This window comes from Electrona antarctica (genome assembly GCF_951216825.1).
Source record: "Electrona antarctica genome assembly, chromosome: 7".
NCBI lineage: Eukaryota > Metazoa > Chordata > Actinopteri > Myctophiformes > Myctophidae > Electrona > Electrona antarctica.
This window is the reverse complement of record NC_136812.1, coordinates 30,755,526-30,775,138: the sequence shown is the minus strand read 5'-3', so window position 1 is coordinate 30,775,138 and position 19,613 is coordinate 30,755,526. Positions and strand designations below refer to the sequence as shown.

The 19,613-nt window shown below is 47.8% G+C and overlaps 1 protein-coding gene across 1 annotated transcript; it reads left to right on the top strand.

The window, feature by feature from the left end:
• Positions 1-15,346: 15,346 nt before the first annotated feature.
• LOC306926010 (hematopoietic SH2 domain-containing protein homolog) lies at positions 15,347-18,941 on the top strand. Its single transcript, XM_079505207.1, has 5 exons — positions 15,347-15,473; positions 15,640-15,729; positions 16,438-16,603; positions 17,077-17,361; positions 18,038-18,941. Exons 1-5 carry the CDS (start codon positions 15,358-15,360, stop codon positions 18,548-18,550), a joined length of 1,170 nt encoding a protein of 389 aa, XP_079361333.1. The 5' UTR covers positions 15,347-15,357; the 3' UTR covers positions 18,551-18,941.
• Positions 18,942-19,613: the final 672 nt, after the last annotated feature.

Genomic DNA, 19,613 nt, shown 5'->3' with positions numbered 1-19,613 from the left:
GGAGAATGCCTTTTCCCATGCTTTCCTGGCAGCTGGGGAGAAGAGGGACTTGAAAGCAGCCTGCCCCGGATGGCCTTGCTTAAACAGGGCCTCCCAGCAATCGGACATCACGTTCATGCCCAGCAGTCCATGGTCAGTGTTCATACAGTCATCTTTAACAATTACGATGCCCCGGCCCGGCACCTCTATCCCTCCGATAGTAAAATCCATGACTGCATACCCTATATAAGGGATCTGTAGGCCGTTAGCCGCTCGCAGAGTCAACCAGGAGAGATCTTCCACTCCCAGCATCACAGCGTCACCGAAGCAACGCTTGAACAGGGACTGGCTGAACAAAGTCACTTGAGAGCCGGTGTCCAGGACACAAGGGACCTTCTCCCCACGTATAAGGACCTCGACCTCTGGGCAGCGGCCAACCATCACGGACTGTTCTAGGGACTCTGAAGGTGTTCCCATTCCGGTCACACGCCCTGCAGTGACCGGCGGGACTGAAAATCCTGGGTGGGCGTTGCCCTGCGGGAGCAGTAACGTTGGACGTGCCCTGCTTCCCCACAGTCCCGGCAGATAGGACGACCTTGGTCATCCCACTGGTAGTCTCGTGACTCTTGGGTGTCAGGACGCCTGCGTCGGCCGGAGGGTGGTGCAGCGGCTGGCCTGCCCCACTGAGACGTTGGCGCAGGGTTCGGTTGGGAGTTGGATAACTGACCCCGAATCTCATCAACGATTGTCTTGCCCAGCAGCGTCACCTGGTCATGTATCTCCTGTTTCAGTTCAGCCCGGAGGGACTCTTTTAGCTGTTGCAGTTGGGACTGTGGTTCGGGTACAGGGGGCTGGGGTGTAGCTCGAGCCTGGCAGATCATAGCCTCGCCCCCTTGGGCCTTTCCCTCCTTCTCCAGGAACTTGGCCTCCCTGCAGACAGCATCGAAGGTGAGGTTTGGGGTTCGCCTCAGGTGGCGCTGTAATTCTTGCTTCACAGGCCCTTCCCTAAGTCCTCTGGAAAACTGCGACCTCAATACTCCATCTGCAGGCCCAGCATGGACCGGGTCACTCCTCTGCCACCTATGGAAACACTCACGGAGACGAAGGATGAAGTCATCAACCCCCTCCCCCGCTGCCTGCTTACAATCAAAGTACTCCTCTCGTAGGGTCTCCACTGAACGGTGGTCTCCATACTTTCGACCTAGGGCCTCTAAGATCTTCTGGTCAGAGTCTCTATCAGCATGGGGGAGCAGCAGGGCCTCTCTATGGGCACCGCCCTCTAGGGTACTCAACAGGAAGTCTACTTTCTGTTGGGGGGATAGCATCTGAGCCCGTAAGAAGGATTCAACCTGAGCCCGCCACTGACTAAACCCAACGGCCCCTCCCCCTCCACTGAATTTGGGAACCCAGGAAGCCCCCATGAACCAGGGCATCATAACTGCATTCATGCCTGCATTACGTACTGGTTCTGCTGCGTCAAGAGCTAGGTTTAAAGGTTCGTTTACATTGTCAACGTTCTGAACATGATCGTCAGCCATACTGTTGTGGGTGTCAAGGGTCCTGCCGACTACGCCAAATTTGTGTCACCCAACAAGGGCTCAATGATATCGTACCCCTGAGACACCACAATCAGCAGGCGAGTCGTTAGAAAAGTAACAACCTTTATTATATTCTAAAATGTCAAACAGGTAATGTAAAAACGTACAACAATATATAACTGTAGCAATTGATAAGTGTGGTACCTTATAAAGGTGGCAGTTATATAAATAGTATAAATATAACAATCAGATAATAGTAGCAGTAGCACTTGGTCAACGTGACCACTATAGTAGTTAGATGTGGCAATATACACATAGGTAAGCCAAAAGCCAATAATTGTAAAACCCCACTTCAAAAGGATGCTTGCAGGAATTTAGACATTACCCCTGTACTGTTCCCGCCCGAAGCTACAAGCAACCCCACATAATCACACTACACACTTCAACCAATAAAAAGATGGCACGGCAAATCGAATGCACACACAAATAGGATAACACTTCTATTGAATTTAAAGCAGCAAAAGCAGCAAAAGCAACATGCGTTCACCAGAAGGGGGCAGCAAGATACAGGCTAAGGAACCACCCCGTCAATAATCCCTCCCCTGCAAACAACCACTCTGAATAAAGGCTATACTAATTAGACTTGGAGAATATACGACAGTGGGATAATGTTATCAAATGCACAGTACAAATAGTATTTTGCAAATCACAATGAATATACTCTTAAACTAATATAACCCTGAATCCCCAACTCACAGCCCCAGAGCCCAGATTGTCCGTCCTCCTGTGTGACGTCACTGTCCTTTGTCCAATTGGGACCCCGGACGGGGAGAAACCCCGTAGTAGCGTCGGTTGCCTGGCAACGAGCCTAGCGGTAGTATGGAGCCGCGTTGAATGTTGTCTGCTGGTCCACGGCCGTGGATCGAAGCTGAAGAGGAGGAAACAAAGTGTCTATAAGCGACGGTAGGTTGAAAACAACGTGGCTTCACTCACACAATGCTGAGGGCATGGATTGACCGTCCCTTTTAGGCCAGGTCAGCTGGCATGTAGCAGTACAATCTGCGATGGCGATCGGTCAGCTCTGCTTTGCGGGCGACGGCGGCGTTCCACGGCGGCGTCCCACGGCGGCGTCCCACGGCGGCGTCCCACGGAGTCAGGTCAGGGAAGCTGGGAAGGAGGATAGCACTCGTCAGTGACGGTGAGCGAGATTAAATATAGAGCCACACTCACGAAATGCTGAGATCTCGGGTCACGTCCCTTTTTATGCCGGGCAGGCTGGCGTATCACAAACAAAGGCGGCAGCCGATCAGGTCTGTCAGGAGCTCGGCGTGTAGTCGGAGGTGGCGTGGTGGCACTCAGCGTGGTGTCTGCCACGGCGTCTCGTCTCAACTCACTCAGCGGTGTGTCACTCTGGCTCGCGCTGCCGACTCTGCCCCTCTTATACCCATGCCATCCAATAACGGTGCGCCACTACCTTCTCGTTGTCTGTAAAGGGAGAGAGGGAAACGCAACACCACCCCCCACAGTCCAACACAGGCACTATAACGTGCATTTCAGTTCAGCTCTATATTGTCTGTTTATATCCCTTCATTTATGTATAACAGTTCGTGTCCACAGGTGACATCAACACAACTGAAGGCAGTCATTTATTCAGCAGTTTTTATACACATGTTAACAGGCACTTCCTGTTGAGCATTCGGTGCTTCAGAATAAGAGTTCATTGTTTATACATATACACAAAATATAGATCATATTCCAACACCCCCACTTGATCAATATCGGTAAACAATAAAATACAACCTTAAAACTTGCATGTTAAATTGTATCTTAACTCATTTTACACTTTCTATAATCACTTGTTCAAAATAAATAAAAATCCATTTCAATACCAATAAAAAGTTTTCAATAAATATGTGCAAAATATATCATGTAAGCATTTATTTTACTTCTGTCATCACATCACTGGTTGCAATGATAAACTTCAAGTACCCATGTCATTTCTCAAATAGGCCTACATGTTACTTTTCCAATACTTAATAATAAATAGCAGATACATAAATCACAAAAACAGATATCCCCCAAACACAAATGAACACATGTTTTTCCTTCTCTTTTGTTTTACTGTGTTGTGACAATCATGCTTCACCACCCTGTTTTTGTTTTTACCCCCCACTGCATTCTTGCCCTCTGGCAGTATAGTCAGGGTAAATTTATCTTTTTCTCTCCTAACTCCATAACAATAATCAAAGGTTACATTTCCCTGGTAATCAGATTTAGCTTGACACTCGTAATCCTTTAAATATTGAGGTGGTCTCCTTTCTCTTTGTGGATAGGTTGTACTCTGGCCACTTTCAACTGCCTGAAAGTCAATCAGATCTTCTACCTCGGATTCTGCATCTTGTTCAACCAGATTACTCATTTCTGACTCTGCATTTTGTTCTTGTGTCTCTTCTGGAGTTACATTGGGTTTCTTAACTTTAGGTAGATGGTTTACAGCCCTTCTCATACTGAAATCATCATCCTCCTCCATTTCTTGCTCTGTTTGAGTCTGACTCTCAGTGACACTCCTTTGAATGAACTTTACCAATCTGTGTTTAGCTACAAGTACTTTCCCTGTGTCAGGATAAAACACCAAATAGGCTGGGCTGTTTCTGTCATAGCCCACAAGAATACCTTCTTCACATCGTGAATCCAACCTTTTCTTGTCCTGCTTGTATGCATAGCATGGTGACCCAAATGTTCTCATTCTCGAAAGGTTTGGTTTCTTTCCTGTCAGCATATAGTATGGTGTTTGCCCTACACACTTGTTGAAACACCTGTTTCGAATGACAGCAGCAGTCATTACTGCATATGTCCACAATTATTTTGGTAAATTGCTTTCAATCAGCATGCATCTGGCCATTTCAATCAACGTTCTCAAATTTCTTTCAGCTGCCCCTTCTGAGCTGAGGTCTCATGTCATTTTTGCTTAGCAATGCTTGAAATAGACCAGAAGCATACTCGGTACCATTACCTGATCGAATACACTTAATTTTCCCATAAGGTGAAACATCAGCAATGTATTTCTCTGTAGCTTTGACTATGTCACTCTTACAGTTCAAGAAATAAACAAAAATTGCTCCCGAGTAATCATCAGTAAACGCTAAAGTGTATTTGAATCCATCTTTAGCCGTTGGATAGATCGGTCCAAATAATTCAGTGTGTACAAATTCTAGTGCAGCTTTAGCCCTTTGTTCTGGCTCTCTGTTTCAGCTCTGAGCAAATTTACCTTTTGTGCACACTTCACATGACAATTTGGAAATATCAACTTCACCTTTAATTTCCATACCTTTAGTTACAGTCTGCAATTTCAACACATCTTCGTAGTTGCAATGGCCTAGAATTTCATGTCACGTTTTGATATCATAGCACCCATGACATTCATCAACATCAGAATTTCTCTCTACAGTGTTTAAATAAAACAATCTGTCATGTACCTTAATGTTGAATGTCGTACCGTTTTTATGGATGAGCTTGTTCTGTCCCTCTTTGAATATGACTGTGGCTCCGTTTGCTGTAGCTGCTTTGACTGAGAAAATGTCTTGGGGAAAGGATGGAACGTAGAGTGCCCCCTTCAGCATCGTTTCCACCTCTCGACCCTTGTTATCTCTCAGGCAAACTACTGCAGCACCTCTCTTCAGCGCTAAGCCAGAGGCCCTCACTCCATCAGCCATCTCCAGAACATGCTTTCGTGGCTCGAAACTCTCGTCGAAGTTTCGGAACTTCTTCACGTCGGTCACAATGTGGGACGTAGCCCCGGTGTCGACCATCAGCCCTCTGCTCAGAGCAATGCCCTGACAGAGTCTCTGCTTCGGTCCCCCGGCGCCGTCCACTTGGCAAACCTTGAAAGCAGACGTGTGCTCCTCTTTATCCATGGCATGCTGTTTCACGTTGACGTTGTCTCTCAGTCTTTTCAGCCTGCAGTTGGTCTCGTAGTGCGTGGCACTTTTACAAAAACTGCACCACCGTCTCTGCTCCCTCTGACCAACAGCAGCCTCAGTACATTCGATAGCTTTATGTCCCTTCTGGCTGCAGTTGTAACAGGACGACAGTTTCATGTCTTTGCCTTTCATCACGCTGTCTCCGACGACGGAGTTGCACTTACCACTGAATTCATCAGTGCTCTCGTAACTCCTCAGCTTGGTCTTAAACTCAGCGAAGGTCATCTTGTCATCACTTTGTGTAATGTGGATAGAAAATGGCTTGTATGAATCTGGCAGCTCCTTCAGAATCATAGTTGTCAACAAGCCATCACTTATAGTCTCTTCCACATTCCTCAATGCTGTGATAGCGGTTTCGGTTCGTATAATATAGTCAGTAATTGTCTCATTAGCAGCTTTCTGGAGCGACGTAAGCTCTGTGTACAAACTAATCACCCTTGGCTTTCCCTTACCAGCATAGTGATTGTTCAGAATCTTCAACGCCTTCCTCCCATCGTCTGCTGCATCGCGCACAATCAAAGACAAACTTTTCTCGTCGAGCACCCGAATCAGTTCAGCGTATGCCTCCTCATTTCTCTCGGCGTCCATATTGTCGCCGTCGTCAGGCGCATTCAATATGGTGCTCTTCAGTCCTCGTAGCTTCAGGTAGGCAAGAAATCTCGTCTGCCATACCTGGAAATAGCATCCGTCTCCGTCAAACAAACATAACCTGCTCCATGGTTTCCAATATTCTCCTTGCTGGGTCCCATAACCTGTTAGCATCATTGCAGTGTAGGAAGAATCTAGATAGCCTAGGAGCTAGTCTGACATATGGAGGAAATAAACAAGACGAGTAGGCAACACTAACAGCTAACATCCACTCCTTCAGTGTCAACACAACTGAAGGCAGTCATTTATTCAGCAGTTTTTATACACATGTTAACAGGCACTTCCTGTTGAGCATTCGGTGCTTCAGAAGAAGAGTTCATTGTTTATACATATACACAAAATATAGATCATATTCCAACAACATCACTGACGTAGCCACTTTGTTTTGCGAAACACTACTGAAATGTCTACTGTACTTCATTATTCTCCTACGGCACTGTGACTTGTACTATTGTACAACGCGATCGCGTGTTGAAATTAGCCGATCTACAAGCTCACAACGCTTCTCACCGCGACGCGTTGTGAGCTTGTAGATCGGCTAATGTTTGCGTGGGAAAGTTTGACTCCGCCCTCCACAGGTGATGGGTGATAACGATAGCAGTTTGTTGAGTTGAAAGAACTGCTGTGTTGTCATTACCTACACTTCACGCACGAGGTAAGTCCTAGAGACGCTGGAATAGCTGGGATTTATTATTAGCCTACATTTAGAAATACGTACCGGTAGTTTATTATATAACATATATGGCTACTGAAGCATTTCGCAGTTTCTGGCTTTTCTGTTACTCCTAGATATTTGCTGTTATTTGGAATGCTATTATTTGGTGCTAGAATGCTGCTATTGATGTAAGTTCTAAAGGGTAAAAAATAATATCCTTTATTGACTGCAAGAGTCACCAACCAATGTCTGATAAATATTATTCAAAGACATTCTAAACTTGCAGAAGTTTGTTGTTTGGGTTTATGAAGAAACTATCACACAAATCATTAAGGGGCATGTATCTTTTAAGTTGTTGCACAGGTGTTACCCAGTTAAAACAAACATTGTAAAGTAGTAAGTCAAGTAAGATGCTCTAGCTCGTATTTATGCTCGTTTTGTGACTAGCCTATTCCAATGTAACAATACTATTTTGGGAATGTGGCCTAACTATTTTTATTTGATTTATTATTGATTTAGCCTACCGGTACATACTTTAATAAAGGCAATGTAGATACAAATAAAATAAACAGCACTGTGTGTGTAGGGTGACCACCACTGACCAGATGTCCCCCTTTGCGTGGGACTGTCCCTCATTTCCAAGAGTTTTAAGGGGTCCCACAAATCGATCAGACCCTGTCCCACATTGTGACTAGCAGACGTGTGTGTGTGTGTGTGTGTGTAATTTTTCAGGAACAGGCATGAATTTAGCCTTGAACGACAGTCTTAACAGTTTTACGTTGGTTTTATATCTTTCAGTTAGTAGTAGTTAGTAGCCGCAACACTCTCATAGGCCTATCTAATTTTCATAAGAACTAGACTTTCCTCTGTCAACATCAACCAAACGTGTGACATATTCTCTATCTGTGGTATCGTCCTTGGTGTCGAGGATGTATGCTATCATCTTTCTCTTAATTTTTGTTAAATGTCATATCCATTCCAGAACATTTTCTAATCGGGGACCCAACGGGTCCCCGATTAGATTACGCATGATAGTTTACGCATGATTCATGATAACTACTTTTTATACATGTGATGTATGCCATGCTTTTTGTTTTTGCTTAATGTAAGTCGCTCTGGATTAAGAGCGTCTGCTAAATGCCTAAATTGTAAATTGTAAATTGTAAATTGTCTCTATATTAACATGCCTACACTTAAGATGACTATGGTTGAAATATTTTCTTTTATATTTAAATGGAGATCATATCTGAAGTTCAGGAGCAGGACCACACCTCCAACGCAGCTACCCCCACCTCCTATCAAGCCACCTCCAATCGGGTCACCTCCACCTGCGTATATAAAGCCCATCCAACCCCCGGTTCTCCCCCCTGTTCTCGCTTCGTCGCCACGTTCTGCACTAGAACACGCAACGGCAACATCAACTCAACAACAGAAATACGTGACAGTGCAGTGATATACACATTTACTCGGCCGGCGGCTCATTCATTCCGTCTCACCTTAAGCCGTCTCTTCTTCTACCCATCAATCGTAGCTTTCAGATTAAGTCGCAGGCCAGGTATAGATAAATCCACGGACCATGAAAGGAGTGCGTTCTCCCCGTTCCTGTCAGCTGTCACGGACACGGACGTTCCAAACATCAGCGCTTCAAACAGTCTTTACTCCTCGGATGGTTCGTATCGTCCCAAGGTTAATCTCTTCTCAACCTAACCGCTCCATCCATGTTCTAATTCGTTCAAGAGCCATCGATCGTCGCCGTCCATGTCGTAGGTAGCTCGCTGCTATTTTCTCAGAGAGAAATAATTCAAGCCTCCCGCTGTTTAATCAACTCCGATCCCGTAATCATTTGTTTGTTGGTTCGATCGATTGATTGGCGGACAGCACGCAGCTGTCCCAATTCTCTGCGGATCGCGCACCAGCGAGAGAGACGTCAGCCGGCCATATCGAGTGAGTGAATTGTTATCATAATCATCTTTTAAGAGAAAGACGAGGGATTCGATTTCACTTAGAAGTTAAGTTCTACTTCAGTTGGCCGCTGTAGTCCAGCTCTCTTCCGGGCGCCGTTCCTATGCAAACTACAACTGCACGTCGTGACGGAAACGCCTCCGTTAAAGGGACAGTTCACCCAGCACAGGGAAAGCTTATAAAAGCAGCAGTCACTTCACACTCATTCATTCAACAGGGATTCGTTCGGCCTGCGTTATGTGCTCGACTTGCACCTTTAATTAAAATAAACTAATAAATCAATAATAAAACAATAAATAAATTAAATTAAATCAAAAACAAACAGCGTCATCGGCACCGGATCGCCAGCACCCCCTGCAGCTGTAGCAGTCGGGGTTCAGGTTTAACTCAAGTTTCTATTAAAGACCTGTCAGCCTCAGCAGAGACGGCCGGCACTGAGATGCCGGCGCCCCCTACTGTCCGCAGAGGCCGACTTCAACCAGCCTCAGCAGAGACGGCCAGCACCGAGATGCCGGCGCCCCCTACTGTCCGCAGAGGCCGACATCAGCCAACCTCAGCAGGGACCGCCGGCACCGAGATGCCAGCGCCCCCTACTGTCCGCAGAGGCCACATACGTCAGTCAGCCTCAGCAGGGACGGCCGGCACCGAGATGCCAGCGCCCCCTACTGTCCACAGAGGCCGACATCAACCAGCCTCAGCAGAGACGACGGCACCGAGATGCCGGCGCCCCCTACTGTCCACAGAGGCCGACATCAACCAGCCTCAGCAGAGACAGCCGGCACCGAGATGCCGGCGCCCCCTACTGTCCACAGAGGCCGACATCAACCAGCCTCAGCAGAGACGGCCGGCACCGAGATGCCGGCGCCCCCTACTGTCCGCAGAGGCCGACATCAGCCAACCTCAGCAGGGACCGCCGGCACCGAGATGCCAGCGCCCCCTACTGTCCGCAGAGGCCACATACGTCAGTCAGCCTCAGCAGGGACGGCCAGCTCCGAGATGCCGGCGCCCCCTACTGCCCGCAGAGGCCGACATCAACCAGCCTCAGCAGGGACGGCCGGCACCGAGATGCCGGCGCCCCCTACTGTCCGCAGAGGCCGACATCACCCAGCCTCAGCAGGGACGGCCGACACCGAGATGCCGGCGCCCCCTACTGTCCGCAGAGACCAACATCAGCCAGCCTCAGCAGGGACCGCTGGCACAGAGATGCCGGCGCCCCCTACTGTCCGCAGAGACCGACATCAGCCAGCCTCAGCAGGGACGGCCGGCACCGAGATGCCGGCGCCTCCTACCGTTCGCAGAAGGTGACATCAGCCAGCCTCAGCAGGGACAGCCGGCACCGACGGCCACAGACGTCAGTCAGCCCGAGATGTCAGCACCTAGCCTGGTTAATAAACCAGACCGAATCAGCCGTTGGCAAAAAAAAGTTGCCTACCAGCGGATTTCGGTCTGGCGAGGCTCAGTAGCACGCCTCTTTCCTACAATCGAGAACAGGTCGGACCAATCGGGACACGGTATGCAATATGGGCGGGCTTTGGTACAGTGACGTTCAATGCTTGAGACCTTTGACTGACAGTAGCTCTGACCAATTGCGTCAAAGAGAAAATGTTTGAACCCGCCCCCCGGGAAATGAAATCCAAGTGGAGCCAGCCCAGACTGATATACCGCGACAGTGTTGTGTGATATTAGTCTGGCTTATTAGCCAGGCTAGTCAGCACCCCCCTGCCCTCATCCCAGTCTACACAGGCAGTTCGCTACAGTACGGGGAGTCAGGCACAGAGATGCCAGCACCCCCGGCCCTCATCTCAGTTTACACAGGCAGTTCGCTACAGTACGGGGAGTCGGGCACAGAGATGCCAGCACCCCCGGCCCTCATCTCAGTCTACACAGGCAGTTCGCTACAGCATGGGGAGTCAGGCAACGAGATGCCAGCACCCCCCGCCCTCATCTCAGTCTACACAGGCAGTTCGCTACAGTACGGGGAGCCATGCACTGAGATGCCAACACCCTAGATGCTCATCTCAGTCTGCAGAAGCAGTCCACTACAGCACGGGGAGTCAGGCACCGAGATGCCACTACCCCCTGCTGTTCATCTCAGTCTACAGAAGCAGTCCACTACAGCACGGGAAGTCAGGCACAGAGATGCCACTACCCCCTGCTGTCCATCTCAGCCCTCGGCTCAGAGTTCCTCCTCCCTCGGCACAGTGTCGTCTCCCTCGGCACAGCGCGCCTCTCCTCCTGGCCAGCATCGTCTCCCTCTGCCCAGCGCGCCTCTCTCTCGGGCCAGCGTTGTCCCCCTCGGCACAGCGTGCCTCTCCTCCGGGCCAGTGTCGTCTACCTCCGCTCAGCGCGCCTCTCCCCCGGGCCAGCATCGTCTCCTCCGGGCCAGTGTCGTCTACCTCCGCTCAGCGCGCCTCTCCCCCGGGCCAGCATCGTCTCCTCCGGGCCAGTGTCGTCTCCCTCTGCTCAGCGCGCCTCTCCCCCGAGCCAGCGTCGTCTCCATCGGCACAGCGTACCTCTCCCCCGGGCCCGCGTCATCTCCCTCCCTCAGCACAGCGTCGTCTCCTTCGGCACAGCGTGCCTCTCCCCTGGGCCAGCGTCGTCTCCCCCGGCACAGCGTGCCTCTCTCCTCCGGGCCAGCATCGTCTCCCTCGGCACGCGTGCCTCTCTCCTCCAGGCTAGCGTCGTCTCCCTCGGCACAGCGTGCCTCCCTCCTCCCGGGTCAGTGTCGTCTCCCTCCTCCGGGCCAGCGTCGTCCCCCTCGGCACAGCGTGCCTCTCCTCCGGGTCAGCGTCGTCTCCCTCAGCACAACACTCCTCTCCCAGGATCACCTGGACCCATCACCTCAGCTATCTCCTCAAGCAGGCCCCACCAGATGCTCATCGGGACCCGATGCCTACAGGCTACGCCCCAAGCATCTGACTCCAACGCCACCTGGACCCATCACCTCCAGGTTCTTTCCCAAGCATCTGATGCCGCTCGCCCACCTGTAACCGTCACCTCCAGGTCGTCCCTCGAACTGCTTCGTCCCATGTTCATCGGATCCTTCGCCATCTGGTATCCCTCAATCAGCCCATGCCGTGGTCCGATGCTCATCTGGACCCGTCTCCCCCGGGCGGACCTTAAAGCATCCGACGTAGCATTCCCACACCTATCTGGACCTCATGCTACAAGAAGCACACGCTAACTGGGCCCGTCACCCCCAACCCGTTTTCGCTCAACCCGGCACCCCGAGTCATCCTCCAAGTCTCCTGCAGTCGCATGCTCCAGTGGGGGATTTGGCACCGGGATGCCAGTGCCCCCGCCGTCAACTTCAGCCACCAGCAGTCGTCGGCTCCAGCGAGGGAATCCGCCTCCGAGATGCCAGTGCACCAGTTGCCTTCCGACTGTCCACTACAGCAACTCAGTGCCTAACAACGACAACCTACTCATCCTACTCTCGCTCAATCGTCGTCTTACCGTCATTCTACTCTAAATCAGAAGGGCTCTCCGCTAGCAAACTCCAACGATCACAGCCGGTCTCCTCATCCGGGTGCCATAGCTCCATACTGCCCACGTCTAAAGGACGCAGCAGTCTACTCCAGCCGACAGCTCATCACAGTCCAGTTCCAAGCTCCACTCCCAAAGGAGAAGCTCGACTGACCCTGATCTCCAACCCCCCCACCTACCCCAGCCGTGCCAAACGTCTTTTCTCCCCGCGCCATCCTAATTTCACCATCGTCATCACAAGGTTCCATTCTGGCTGTCTCCTCGCCCACTGGAACGGCATCTCCTTCCACCGAGACCACCTCACCCACCCGCAAGACATTAACTTGTCCACAGAAGCCGTCCTTTATGCCGATTTTGGGGGCTTCTACAGCACCAGATGGTCTGCCGCCGGACGAACCCCGGAGCTCGCAGGAGCCACGAATGGTCTCTCCAATCAATCCCAATTTACTCAGACAACACAGCCGTTGTCAATATCGTCGTCACAGGCCGCTCCCACTCCGTTATCGTGCCATTCATGGGCCATCTCATCTGGCACCCAGGTTCCCATCAGTTCCTCCCCCACGTCGCTCATGTTCCGGTCATTCCATGCCTTCACCGACACAGAGTTCGTCACGCCTCTCCACGCAGGCCTTGATCCAAATCCAGCTCCCCATATCTGGCGCCGACATTTCAACCTGAAAACCCTGCCTTCTCCGGTCCACTCCTCCCGGATCCATATCAACAGTCGGGAACCCTCAACCTCTTCACCTATCGGTCAGCACGACAGAACTTCGCCACTCCCATAACCAAACCAACCTATCGTCGGCACCATCCAACCTCATCTCCATCGACCTCCAGGAACCCGCACGAGTCCCTCGTCGCCAGCCCCTCGCCACAGACCTTCTGGTTACATGCATACGAACTCTCCACTCAGGATACCGCTCTCCCCTCGTCAGTCGAACCCCAGGTCGACTACATCAAACACTCAAAGACTATCCTAACCTCAAGCCAAGCTCACCCGTCCTCTTCTCCGGAAACCAGTCGATCCTGAACCCTTCAAATAGCTCTCTTCCATACCAGAAGTCCCAGAGTTATTCTCCTTCAGATCCCCTCTTCACTTCCGAGTCCGGCCGCGTTGCTTCCAGACGTGGTTCCCCCAACAACTCCGCAACGTACTTGCTCTTTCCGGTATCTCCCCCACACACTACTCGGGCCATTCTTCCAGGACCGGTGCAGCCACCTCCACATCTCGTAACGGCATCCCCGACCACCTGATCCAAATCATGGGCCTCCCAGGCATATCTCCGCCATATGCAAGATCCGAAGGCCGCCCATCTCGTCTCCCTTAATGAGGCTTTTGGGGGTCTGACGTGCCTCGGGGGCATGCCGGATCCCCGAAGCTTCCCCACCTCGGCTCAAATCCCTGACGCCGTCGATGGCCCGTCGTGGGCCATCACCCCGTGGTGGTGTTCATGATCATGTCTTTCTTGAACCTGTTATCAATAAATCTGTTAAATGTTCTCATTGGTGGTGTGGTTCTTGATAGTGAAATGGAGATCATATCTGAAGTTCAGGAGCAGGACCACACCTCCAACGCAGCTACCCCCACCTCCTATCAAGCCACCTCCAATCGGGTCACCTCCACCTGCGTATATAAAGCCCATCCAACCCCCGGTTCTCCCCCCTGTTCTCGCTTTCGTCATCCCACCCCCCCACCCCAATTCTCATCCTACTCCCTCTAACATCTTCGATCCCTAAGGGGGTCTGACGTGCCTCGGGAGCATGCCGGATCCCCGAAGCTTCCCCACCTCGGCTCAAATCCCCGACGCCGTCGATGGCCCGTCGTGGGCCATCACCCCGTGGTGGTGTTCATGATCATGTCTTTCTTGAACCTGTTATCAATAAATCTGTTAAATGTTCTCATTGGTGGTGGTGTGGTTCTTGATAGTGAATTGAACATTGTCATTCAGAAATATGACTGCACAAGCTGACACCATGTAATACAATACAATACAATACAATACAATACAATACAATACAATACAATACAATACAATGTTCATAGGCTACATTTTGTAAACGAGTCACAACTCTCAACTTGCAACAAAACAGTTTTTTAAGTAGTTGCAACTGCAAGGAGACAGAGTTGCGTCGGAAATCATTGGTGTGGACTGGCCTCTACTCATTGTCGATAATAAATAACCTAATAACCTACTCTGAATTTGTAGCCTTTTTAATTCCTGCTAAATTGAAGTGTTGAACTATTTTTCACGTATGGTCTTTTATTAAATGTTAGCTGTGGAGCATACTTGTTGGTACGACAGGAACATGTGGTCTTTCCTCTTTCTCTTTGTTGATTTATGGATTGAGGAACAATGTTCGCACGATTTCACATCGACTGTGTGACAGAAGAACACTGGATGATAATGGGAAGACAACTCATAATACATTTTCTTATATCACCATTGCCAGTTCCATGTGTAACGATACAATACAATACAATACAATACAATACAATGTTCATAGGCTACATTTTGTAAACGAGTCACAACTCTCAACTTGCAACAAAACAGTTTTTTAAGTAGTTGCAACTGCAAGGAGACAGAGTTGCGTCGGAAATCATTGGTGTGGACTGGCCTCTACTCATTGTCGATAATAAATAACCTAATAACCTACTCTGAATTTGTAGCCTTTTTAATTCCTGCTAAATTGAAGTGTTGAACTATTTTTCACGTATGGTCTTTTATTAAATGTTAGCTGTGGAGCATACTTGTTGGTACGACAGGAACATGTGGTCTTTCCTCTTTCTCTTTGTTGATTTATGGATTGAGGAACAATGTTCGCACGATTTCACATCGACTGTGTGACAGAAGAACACTGGATGATAATGGGAAGACAACTCATAATACATTTTCTTATATCACCATTGCCAGTTCCATGTGTAACGATCATCACATCAATGAGTGACATTGGCAGTTCACCTGTTACAGAGCAACATAGGCTATTTTTGCAAACTAGTGTGCACACAGATTGAGACATGTCTATATTTTTGTCTGCCTGGTATAGTAGTTATGATGTTGCTAAACCACAAATTAACTGTTTGTTTTCCTCTTAGGATACCTTTGTGGAAATGGACGGGGTGGATGGTCACCATTCTGTTTTTACCTGGTTCAAACAGTTTCAACTCCACTCTGTCATTAGGAATGGAATAATTCCAGAATGGTTCCATGGTATTATTTCCAGGAAGTAAGTGCAGCAAAATTCCAAATGACTGCGTATCACTGTCTGCCATCTGCAATGCTTTGGCAGACAACAAGGAATCATGAGGGCCATGTTTTAAAATGTGTGCAATGAGTTTTCTTGCTAAGGTATAAGCTGCCTTAAAGAAAATATTATTTTGTGTCTTTCACAGGAGCGCAGAGGAGCTGTTGCTGTCCAAGCCTCCAGGCTATTTCCTCATCCGAGTCAGTGAGAGCCGGATTGGGTACACTCTCTCATATCGGTGAATGTTTTGTAGGATAAAGAACTTCTTACTCAGCCTTATAACACAAATGATAAATAACATGTTTTCTCCATGGCAGGTCCACCTACTGTATACTATTAGAACATATTCACTTTTGCTTCAGCATTTAAGCGTGGATCTTAAGGCATATTACAAACAAATCCTCCCTGGTGTGAGTCACCTCTCCCCATAGAGTATATATATAATAGAGACTGAACTGGCGCGAAACTCCGCCCCCCCAGCTATTCATGTCAGTGGAAGTTGCTCAGTGGCGTTTTGAAGCACCCGGAAGACTGCCGGAAGTACCGTCTCAGAACGTCTATTTCCGCATTTGACCACCAAATTTTGGTGGTCAAATGCGGAAGTGCAACCGAGCGCTCAATGTTAAAGCCCAGCTGCACGGGGTTTCCCGGTCATGAATCCACGGGTCCGCCTGTAGTCCCTCCTCCTACCACTAGGACCCAGAGCTTCAACGTTGGAAAGCCTGCCTGCCCCCTTGCCTCTCCCCTGGTCAGTGTTACAGTTCAAAGTCCTGTTCTGTTTCCTCTTCCTGACTGTGTGTGTGTGTGTGTGTGTGTGTGTGTGTGTGTGTGTGTGTGTGTGTGTGTGTGTGTGTGTGTGTGTGTGTGTGTGTGTGTGTGTGTGTGTGTGTGTGTGTGTGTGTGTGTGTGTGTGTGTGTGTGTGTGTGCTCTCATGTAAACCTGTAGCGCTGACGACCGCTGTAGGCACTACATGATAGATGCTCTGATGGATGGGTATTATGTCATCGTTGGAGAGAATACACGTCACAGGTTTCTCCAGGATCTGGTGGATTTTCACCGCAGGACTCCCATGATGCCTTTCAATGAATTACTGACTCTTCCTTGTGGACAGGTGAGAATATTTTCTTTAATTCTAGTACACACATCACACAATGTGTTTGTTTTGGCCTAAATTCATTATAGTTCTTCAATCCTGATCATTAGTCAAATAAGACAAAAAGGCCAGACACCAAGGATGCACATACTGTACTGTAAGTGTATTCATTGTCCACGAATGACAGTCAATTATAATGTCTTCAGGGAACGGGCCTACACTTATTAGTAAAAACGAGTGGTTCATAATTATAGAGAACTATAAATGACAAACAGGCTGACACTGTAGTGGCAAATTCTGAGGTATGAGACACCCTGGGCACACACTAAACTAGTTTAGTCTAATCTATGATTATAGGAATGCATATAAGGCAATGATATGGAATGTTAGTTATACGTATCTGTATTTTTCCACCAGATGCTTCTAGTACTGTATAACGGATGCATTTTCAAACACATTTCTCTTTCTTTGTATCTTTGTTAATATTAAAGGTATCAAAGGATGGAGCTGATTATGCCGAGCTCCTGTTTCCCCAAAGGCAACCACTGAATTGTAATGGCGTTAATATCTTCCAACATCCACATAACAACAGTCAACGAAAACCACAGGATGACCTGCCGCCTGCCCTTCCACATCGCCCCACTGCACTAGGGGCCTCTGAAGTCCCTTCTCCAAATATTACCAAGAGACCTGCTGTCACTAAAAGCCAACCAAACACATTTTACCCATCCTTGGAAGATGACTTGTCCAACTCAATGTCTGAAATTCCAGCTGAGGTAAAGAATGATTCTGAATGATGTGCATTGTTGGAGGTGGCAGTATAGGTTAATCATTACGGTTGACAAGTATGCTTTGCAGGTCAAGTTAAGTTTCTATTTCCATTAAGGGCCAGCTCATTGTTCATTAACAACGCACCTTCTGACAGCTTTCAAAAAGTAGTTTTGGTAACAAATAGTAATTGGAGGCTGGAGCCAATTTTCGCAGCAACAAAGCCTCTGGGTACAAGGTCTTTGAATGAAATTACAAGTTACATTATTTAACAGGTGTCAAAATTCAGACTTAAGTTAAGTGATGCAGATAGACTAAATGGCTTGTATTTGCATTTGTTGATAGAGTTTGGGATTAGCAAACGAAGAACTCATTGTGTTATTTCAATTTGGCTTTATGTTACTGAGAAGTGAATGTAATGTTTTATAATTGTGTTTTTGATGTTTTAATTGTAATCATATTAGGGATAGGTTGAGTTGTAAGACAAGACAGAAATAAAATGTCATTCTTTCACTCACTCACTCACTCCTAAAGGTGCTTAATTAATGACCACAAGAACAGTTCTACTCATCATCTGAAGCTCTCAAATGGAAGGATTTATTTAAAAAAAAAAGGTCTTATTCACTCTATAATTTTAATATAGTGAATAGTGATTGACAACACTATGCTGTCTGTATATTTCAGGTGGAGGCTCTCTGGCCTGTGCCATTGCCAAGGAAGAAATATCTGGTCAACCCCACCCAGCCAGATCAGCTTCCTGACCTCCCTGCTAGGACACTTCTACCACCACTAACACAGAAGAAGATGGTCCAGTATACCAGATCTAGCTCTGCAGCTCAGATTTCATCAGTGTCCACAGTGGTCTTCCCCACTGTGTCAAACACACATGATGGCCAGAAGTCTGCGGACACGCAATTAGTAAGGAACGATGATGTGCAGCTGTCAGCAGCCATCAACTTAATGAATATCAAGAAGACATTGCAAAAAAAGAAATGCATGTTGCAGCAGCACAGACTGACTGATACAGAGTCTACAGACAGAGGTGAACCTACTGAAAATGAATACCAGGAGATTCCAGGGGAGCAGGAAATCAATGGGCCACCATCTTCCAGCAATAGACATACTATAAGACTATCTGATAGTGGATTACCTGAAGAGTATCTGCCACCTCCACCTTTTGCCCCTGGATACTACTAAAACACAGCACACAGTCAAATCCTAAATTTCAATTTAGTTACAAATGGATAAATGAAACTCACTGGTGGCCGATTTCAGAGTGAGCAAGAGACAAAAAGGAGGGTCATGTATATTACCTTTCTAACTGTAAAGGAAAGTGAGATGTGCGATGTGCTAATGACTGAATGGTACTGTAGGCTATGTATTTTCATTTAAATGCTTTTAAATATAGGCCTACTAACCAATGTACATGAATATTTTCCTGTTTGCATAGTGTAAATCCAGATTAACATAAAACTTACATTTTACACAAACTGACTACTATTTGCAGGAGAGATGAGGTGATGATTGAAAAGTAGCTATTGTTTCTAAGTCAGGGACACAGCCGTGTTGTCCATTACATGGAAATGTTCCTAAAGGTAAGACTGAGAGAATGTGAAAAGCCATGCCAAAGCCAAACTAAAGACTGTGGATTTGTAGATTCCTAAAGGGTCCAGAAGCTCTAGCATGAGAAGCTGCTCAACCGTGTGTGACGCAGGTAAACAGCATTTTGATCAAATATCCAGAGCTGAAAACAACTACTGTTCAGGGAAACATGGAAGACAGTTATACAGTATGTGCCTACGGGTTTATAATATGTTGACAAATGATAGCCCTATTGCTTGCAACAACTGTGATACATATATATATATTTTTTTGTTTTGTTATTTAAAATTGACAACTTTTATATTATTCTAAAAATTACAAAGAAACCAGTCCTTACTATATCATTGGGGAATTTCACTCTTCCTGTAACTTATCAGACACTGCCATCTAGTGGCCGTGGATGTCCATACCGTCTGTAGGAAATTGGAATTAAAGAGAGAGATATTTTTAACTGTTATGATGACTTGATTTTTCCGGATAATCTAAAATCACAGAAGTCTCAGATGTTATGTGTCAGACAAGATAATCCTTGCATCACGAAATGCGGCCAACGACGAATCGACGACTCAACAGTTGTTACAGATGGCCTGGGCCAAGTGACCATTTATGGACCGGAGTAATCGGAGTAATGCCCCACCCTGTCCCATGCCAGGACATG

What these genes read in the sequence shown, in the direction of transcription:
- LOC306926010 (XM_079505207.1), top strand. Translation starts at nt 15,358, where the DNA reads ATGGACGGGGTGGATGGTCACCATTCTGTTTTTACCTGGTTCAAACAG. An exon ending in CATGGTATTATTTCCAGGAA is followed by an intron (nt 15,474 to 15,639) that starts GTAAGTGCAGCA and finishes TGTCTTTCACAG; the next exon opens with GAGCGCAGAGGAGCTGTTGC. An exon ending in TGACTCTTCCTTGTGGACAG is followed by an intron (nt 16,604 to 17,076) that starts GTGAGAATATTT and finishes TTAATATTAAAG; the next exon opens with GTATCAAAGGATGGAGCTGA.